General features: G+C 48.3%; 1 protein-coding gene across 1 annotated transcript; it reads left to right on the top strand.

Annotated features, from left to right (window-relative positions):
• Positions 1-1,440: 1,440 nt before the first annotated feature.
• LOC136497076 (protein IRX15-LIKE-like) lies at positions 1,441-3,173 on the top strand. The gene has a single exon (XM_066492861.1). The coding sequence runs from the start codon at positions 1,802-1,804 to the stop codon at positions 2,783-2,785; it is 984 nt and encodes a 327-aa protein (XP_066348958.1). The 5' UTR covers positions 1,441-1,801; the 3' UTR covers positions 2,786-3,173.
• Positions 3,174-8,467: the final 5,294 nt, after the last annotated feature.

Raw genomic sequence — 8,467 nt, 5'->3', positions numbered from 1 at the left:
ATTTATTTTGAATTTAAGTAAATTTAAATAAATTTTAACAAAATTTATACGAAAAAGAACCTACGGATAAAGAGGATATATCGGAAATATCAGGAGATTTCGGCTGATATTGGAAACCATGGGCACGACACATGATTTTGAAATGTAGTCCACGGGAATTTTGAACGTTACATAATCCCAAAGCAGATATGGCCTATGGAGCTCTGCGAAGTGTTGGAAGATTTATCTGCAGGGGTTAGCACTACAATCGTCTGAACGTCAGCTGAGAAATGACTGCTCAATTGGACTGTTTGTCGTCTGAACTTCAACAGATCATGGCATCTTGGCTTTGCACGGATCACAAGTCCAAATCCATTCAGAACCAAATCTCTTTATACATTCTAACAGACGGAGGAGCACCTAGTAAAAGGAAGGAAATGTGCTTTGAAAATGTAAATTCCTTCTGCGTTTTTCTGCCGTTTACGTGGTCCAAATGAATCAGCTAATGATATATTTGTTCTGGTTGTTCTCTTCCGAGTTTTGCACGGTGCTATCTCATCAGAGACACAATTGGGTGGGATGGGTCCCCTACCTCTTGTGCTGAGTGCTTAACTCCTGGCAAAGTTGGCTTTCTAAATTCTAATTACCTGGGGACACAAGGATGAATTAGTTTGTTCATATTTGCAGGTTCCTCATGCGTGCATGGGGCATCTGGAATATTTGCAGCGAGATTGACATTGAAAGGAAGTTCCTTGAAATTCTCCGGCTGAAGTGCTCTTATTTGGCATCTATTCTAGGCAGAAATGGAGCATCATCCTTCTCAAAGAAAAAGACCGGGGGGAATTTCAAGCCTCAGTGATGAAGACACTGACTTGGCGGAGCTGAGTCCACACCTAGCATCATCCTGCTTTCAGACGGACGTTGGGTAGGTTTGATGTAGTAATTGGACACCTGTTTCTTTTGTCTTGGTCCCGCTCTCCTACAGCCACATGTACGTCGGACTGGATCCATATGCTTTCCATAAAAGCAAACATCTTTTCTTTAAAAGAGAAAAACAAAAACAAAAACGAAAAGAAAAGAAAAGAAAAGGACCAGGCGCCGACGCCTCTCATCTTGTAATACCTCTATAAAATATTAGTTTCAGAGTTATCAAAATAATACATTTCATGACTAATTTAATGATACTAACATTAACCATCAAAAATATTAGTTTTAGTTTTTTTAATATGTTTGTTGAATCTGAAGCTGATTGACTCATCGACCGAAAACTACATTTTTTTAACATTAATGCTTGAGTGAGTAGTGGGCAGTCATCGTGGGGGCGTGGGGCACCTGCGTTCCATCTCCATAATTCCATACCACCGCCATAACCATGACTCCATGCGTCTCGCAGACTCGCACGACGTACTCCTGTTTACAGGCGACAGGACCACTGTACATCCTCCAGAAGTTTAAGCCCCTTGATTTGATTTGATCCGCACCGCACGAACAACGTGCCGGTAGATGGTTTCTTTAAAGTTGTACTTAGCCAACAAACGAGGCAAGCACCGGGCAACAACAGCTGCTAATCAGCCGCTGACACCATAATTACGACGCCCTCTTTCCTTCGTCGTCCTCCGCTGCCTTGGTGGCTCGTTCCTGCTCCTCCTTACTCTACCTGACCAGCTCCCCAGCTGGGACAGAGTCCACGACGACGACCTTTCTTTCCCCCCTCTGCCTGTCTCCGGATCCTCCCCTGCGCGCTCCAGAAAAATCAGATCGACCGAGTCGCCGTGAAGCCGCCGAGAGAGCACAGAGCAAAACAGCGAGCGACGCAGGCAGCATGAAGTCTATGGGCACCCGCGACAAGCTCGCGGCGGCGTCGGGCCACCGCCGCGTCCTCTTCGTCGTCTTCGCCTTCTGCTTCGCCTTCGCCACCTTCCTCACCTTCCTCCACACCACCTCCCACTTCACGACCGCGCCGAGCTCCGGCTCCGCCACGGGGTCCGCCGCGGCCTCAACCACCACCACCTCCGTCTCCAGCGGCAACAGCGGCGGCCAAGCAGGGTCCGAGTCCGGGCTGCCGCTGCCGGTGTTCGAGGCGCTGGTCCACTTCGCGTCGATCTCGAACGCGACGCACCGGATGTCGGACACGGACATCCGCGCCATCTCCGCGGTCCTCCGCGCGCGCGCGCCCTGCAACCTGCTGGTGTTCGGGCTGGGCGCGGAGTCCCCGCTGTGGCTGGCGCTGAACCACGGCGGGCGGACCGTGTTCCTGGAGGAGAACGAGTTCTACGTCAAGTACCTGGAGCCGCGGCACCCGGGGATGGAGGCGTACGACGTGTCCTACACCACCAAGGTGCGGGACTTCCGGGACCTGCTGGCTGCGGCGCGGGTGGCGCGGCGGAAGGAGTGCCGCCCCGTGCAGAACCTGCTCTTCTCCGAGTGCCGCCTCGCCATCAACGACCTGCCCAACGACCTCTACGACGTGCCCTGGGACGTGGTGCTCATCGACGGGCCGTCCGGGTGGAACCCCAACTCGCCCGGCCGGATGCCATCCATCTTCACCACCGCCGTGCTGGCGCGCTCCGGCGCCACCGCCGCCAAGGGCCGCCCCACCGACGTGCTGGTGCACGACTTCCAGTTCGAGGTGGAGCAGGTGCTCAGCAGGGAGTTTCTGTGCGACGAGAACCGCGTCGCCGGCAGCGGCACCCCGTCGCTCGGCCACTTCGTCATCCAAGGGGGCGGGGCCGGCGACGCCTTCTGCGCCGGACAGGAGGACGCTGGCTCGTCGGGGGAGAAGACGCGCCGCCGCCGCCGCAAGTAAATTTTACTTGTCAGTCTCTTTTGCCACGGAGACGGAAAAGTATAGCCGCCAGCCACCTCCCTTCCTGGCTACGCTAGCTAATCTTCTGCGCTCCTCCTCACCCAGCTGTTTTTTTTTTGTAATTTTTTCTTGCATATATACGTATGTTTGTTGTTTTGTTACTGGGGGCTAGAACTGTACGAACAACCCTGGTCATATGATTGCCTCCATCACCCCAAAAAAAAAAAGAAAAAAGAAAAGGAGACGAGACGAGAAGTGATGTAGCAACAACCCTGAAAATATATATACTAGCTAGGAGCTTTACACATCACTCTTCACATTACATTGACAGAGAAAAGGATGTGACCATGCAATGGCAAATCTGACGGTTTGTACGAACGATTTGGTAGCTGCTTGCTGCTGTTGGTGCCTTGGTGGCGGTGAGACGGCGATTGCCGAACGGGATCCAGGTCCAGGATGAACAAGGAACGAGCAACGGAGTTGGATCTCGTCTCAGTCCAGTGGCTTTTCTTTTCCCCCCGTCCGGTTGCGATCGCCAGGCGGTAAAGCGGCTTCTTCGTCTCACTCGCCCGCCCCGATCTGATGCGCTGCGCTGCGCATGTGTTGGTTCGTTTGGGATCAGCGAGCATCGTCGCATCGGTGATGAGTCACCAGGGATCTGTGACGCCCGCGCGCCGCTCGCTTGTTGTCCGTGCGGCCGCCGGCGGTTTCGTTAAAAGTTGGCCGTCTTTTTACAGCAACGTGCATGTGATCGGACCGCCCAACCACTCGTGCTCATCGGCTCATCCCTTGCCTGCCTGAAATGGGGAACCTGTGTCGCCGAAGCGGCCACGAGCTGACACCGACCCCCCACTCTACTCCTTCCTCTTGCGTCCTGTGGTCTTGCCTACCCTCGCACAGGCACAGTCGCACGCACTGACGAAAACAAGCGAAACTGGCATCGCACGTTAACGACGACCAAGCGTTAAAGGACCTTTTCGAGCTTGATGACCACGTCGTGCCCTGTTCTGCATTGCTTGTCTCCAGATCAGATGTGCTGCTACCACCTGCTCGACGTCAGATCCAGTGTGCTGCTTGTCTCCTCCGTGTGCGTCTGACGTGGCTATGGCCTAAGGCTAGGTTTTTCTCCTATCCTATGGTTGTAGGATTAGACTGGCTCGAACAACTCGTATAGGACAATTATAATTTGGATAATGGCACGGTACGAACGGGCGGCGTTACAGGCTGCCCCACCGGCGGCCACCCATTTGGTGCTGGTGACTCTTTTAGGCAAGCTCGGCCCGGTGAGTCGGCGACATTCCAACTAACCTCTCCAACTCCAACGCCTAACGTCGACAGTTTTCTGCCTACCTGGTTAAGAAATGGAATTGAGAATTCCGTAGTAGTGACAGAGGTCAGAAACTACCGGCCTATGATAACCGAGTTTGTTGGATGGCCAAATTCTTACACAAAGTACGTGATGTGTACTAGTGTTAATGTGTTATGAAGATGATTTCAGTGTAGAGGATTAACTAGTACTGCCTCTGTCATTAAAGATATATAATTATAATTCTGTCTTTACTCAAATTATTTAAAGTTTAACCAAATTTATAAAAAAAAACATCGCTATTGAAATATATTACATGAAAAAAAAATAATAACAGTATTTGGCATCACAAATATCGATACTTTACATATATAGTATAAATTTAATCAAACTTAACATGCTTTAACTCACTATTATTTTTAAAACTATAATCATTTATTGATGGAGTGAGTACTCTTGTGCCATTAATAACCAATATACAATATACACCATTCATATTCGTCGTTACCAGCTGAGTTTCCCATTAACAAGTTTGCAGACACGCACAAAAAAACCCAGTTTGATTTAGAAATGGACGTGCCCGATTTGTGCGGACATGGGACAAAGTACCGCTACCACCGCGTTTTACTGCATCCAGGTTGTCAGTCTTGAACAGTTAACTCGGTCATGTAACATGTTCGGCATGCGTACCGAGCTCAATTTTCAGCTTCATTTGGTCAGGAAGCACCACATCATGAACTTGTGTAGTACAACTATCACAACAGGTACCCCATTAAATTGACTTAGACTGTGTTTAGTTCTAAAAAACTTTCCCAAAAAATGCTATAGTAGCCATTACATCGAATCTTACGATACATGTATAGAGCATTAAATGTAGACGAAAAAAAAACTAATTGCACAGTTTAGTTGGAAATCGCGAGATGATAGTTTTGAGCCTAATTAGTACATGATTGAACACTAATTGCCAAATAAAAACGAAAGTGCTACAGTAGCCAAATTCCCAAATTTCGTGAACTAAACACAGCTTTAGGCCGTCTTCGGCTGGCCCTTTTTTTGGGCTCTTGCGTTTGTACCCTTGATTTGTATCGAAATTATGATTTTGCCCCTGTTTTTTTTTACTTTGTGAATTTACCCCTACTGTGCCATTCACGAAGCACCAGTTTGCCCCTGCTCCGTCATCCACCCCTAACGGTGTTAAACTTTGTACAAAAGGACACGAATGCCCATGCGATTTTGCCCCTATTTGTTATGCCTAATTGTGATTTTACCCTGATTTAGAATTATACTTTTTTATTGTACGCTGACAATTGATTAAATTTGGTCAAACATATTTGGCACAACTTGCAATTATTTGAACTCAGATTTAATATTGATAAATATTCAAAATTTTGGGACCAAAAGGTTCATAATGATGACATATGTAACGCCATAAGAAATATTTTGATATAATCTTTTGTGTGGGACCAAAAATCTTCAATGTATAAGAATGCATGTAGAACATCGGTTAACAAACTGTATAAGTAGATGCATGCACTGATAACCTTAGTGCCTTACCACATAGGAATATCATACAGTACATGTTTTTTCAGCAAAAGTAACCACCATACAAGTTGGTTCATGTAACACTACAAGCCCTAAAACTACACCATGTATTTATTAACCAAATTGGAAAAGAGAATGACATGAATAAAAAGACACTTGTGAATCATCATGATCGACCATAGCAGCATTTACTACAGAAACGCGACGGCTCTGGGTCATAGGCAGCACCAACACGACCGCTGAAAAATATACAGTATCTATTAGGGTAAGTAAAAACTAACAATCAATTTGCTTTGACGATAAATAGCATATTGACACCAATGACATGTACGCATCTGCAGTGATGGAAAGTATCTCCTTTACTCAACTGCTGAGTGTAGATTTTGGAAAGAAAAATGGAGTGCATCCTTGCATCTATAAGATGTGTAAATACAACAAACGGCAGGAAAATGAATGGTGAAACGATTATTCAGTGGGGAGGCAATGCACTGCGATTGGCATGGTGTTACACAAGGAGGCCAAAGTTTGGACAGAAGGAGCTACATGGTTTTATAGCGTCATCTTACAAGAAACAATATATATGAGCAAGAGTGTCAATTACACTAGACTGTGCCTTAGGCATAGAAGATGTGGCATAATAGCAGGCCATTCAGCAACAAACATGCATCTAAGCACATAAATGTTTGGATGGACATGGATTTGTGAACATTCACCCTCCAACACGCACACATGAATGCGCATTGCGCAAGCACATCAGTCAAATCATTGAAACAAGATGGAGATAGCATCGGTTGCAGCACAAAAAACCCTAGGACTGGAGATATCCAGGTAATGAACTAGAGCAATAATCTGACGGAAGCGTTGCAAATTTTTGGACACTTGCCAAGGAAAATTCAGAGAGTCAAGCTCATTAAGGAATTATCATTCAGGTTTAGAATCTCCGGTCTCTCAATCCCCTCATCAACTACTTCATATCAGACAAAGAGAACTCCAGAACAAAATGGGTTTGGACACTGAAAATTCTTGAGAAGATTGACATAATCACAAAAATTCAGTTTCCACGAAAATATTCTGCACACAAGTTTAGGAAATTGGGTAGGCAAGGAAAGAAACACTGACAATTAGTAATAACTCAACGCACAGAGATTTTCTGAAATTGAAAGAAGGCTTTGCTAGCTTCTTGAGTCAACCACACCATATCATTGTGCTAAACTAATCAACAATCACGTGCCATGATTTACCTTCAAAAAGCATCATCATGCCATGACAACATCACTAATCTGAAGAGCAAGACAAGAGTCTGAATATACTGTAAATGAGTTAGCATATAGAATCACACTAGTTCAGATCCCTTGCGCTTCCACCTCAATGCTATCCTGTATTGATATAAGGAACACATAGCAGTAGAAAACACATGTTCAAACTGGATTGAACAAACAAGCAAATCGAATTCTATGCCAGTCTGCAGTCTGTTATCAATTCAGGCATACTAAACTGCTTAAACAGCAACCATTGTTTGCTCTGCATTTCGTAAAAAAACAAAGACAACACATCAGACAGAAATCAGAGAACACAGCAGGCTAAATCGAATACAAGCTAAGCTGACGAGTCACGAGAGCAAGAAGATGCGTACTTGGCGAGGGGTTGAAGTTGCGAGGTATCGCAGAGGTCCGTCCATCCGTAGTCGAGGAGGAGGCGGGGCTCTAAGAGGAGGAAGAGGAAGCAGGCTGCCCGTTAATGACGGCCCTAGTCGCGGAGCTGCTCGGCAACTACCGGGGCGAGGTCGGCTCCCCTCCACTCCGGTGATGGGTGCTGTGCGGCGAGACCGTGCGGCTTCGGTGGTGGCGTGCCGATGGGCCAGTCCAGCCCAGTATGGCAGATCCGACGCCCGGTGGCCAATCACGCTTGGTCCCGTCCTTCAGCCTCGAGCGAGCTAGCGAAGGCGGCGCAGAGACCAGCTGCCAGGCACCGCCGGGAGCCGCGTCCAAGCACCGGAGCTCGCCGCAGGCCACGCGGCGCCCCAGCCACTGCGGGCATGAGCATGTTGCATGTTGCTGTCGTTCAACTCTCGCAGTCCAGCCTGACGCTGGACGCCCTGACCAGCTGCACGCAGGCCAGCGGCCAGGCGTAGTCACGCAGCACAACTAGCCACCCGCTGCCGGCCGCCCAACGCGGCGCCGCGCCGTAGCGGCCCGCTGGCCTCTGAGATTTGGAAGGACGAGGACCGAATGAGCGCCGCACGCCCGAAGCCCCCGCACCGCGCGTCGCGTGCCAAGCCCCACGGCCTCCCGTGCCCCCACACCGCGCGCCACGTGCCAGGCCCCGCCGCCGCCCCGCACGCGACGAGCCCCGCCACCGGGAGCCATTGCCGTACCGCGCGCCGTGCGCTGCCAATGCCACCGCCGCTGGATGCCCTCGATGCCCCGGTCGATGCAGCTGGCCCGTAAGAAAGGCACAGTTTCCTTATGGAGTCTGAATATAAGGATAAGGGGCAATTTGGTCTTTTCACCTTTGTTTTTTTAGATTTTGATTTTTTTAATTCATTTATTCCACGACCATCTGACGGCATCCAAACCAGGGGCAAACGGATGATTCAATTCAAAATAGCAAGGATAAAATCACAAAGTTGAGAAAACAAGGGCAAAATCACAATTAGACTCCTGCATAAGGGTAAGAACACCATTTTCCCTTTTTTTGGCTGAACTACAGCTATGGCTAAATCATCCAACCAATAAGCTACAGCCGGCAGCAGCAGCATCCAGCCAGCTGGTGATCAGAACCAAGATTCAAATGACAGTCAAGCAATTCAAATTTTGGCACCAACCCAACATAAA

Source organism: Miscanthus floridulus, chromosome 12 (genome assembly GCF_019320115.1).
Source record: "Miscanthus floridulus cultivar M001 chromosome 12, ASM1932011v1, whole genome shotgun sequence".
In the NCBI taxonomy this organism is placed as follows: domain Eukaryota; kingdom Viridiplantae; phylum Streptophyta; class Magnoliopsida; order Poales; family Poaceae; genus Miscanthus; species Miscanthus floridulus.
Note: the sequence above shows the minus strand (reverse complement) of the source record. Positions and strands in the feature narration are given on the sequence as shown.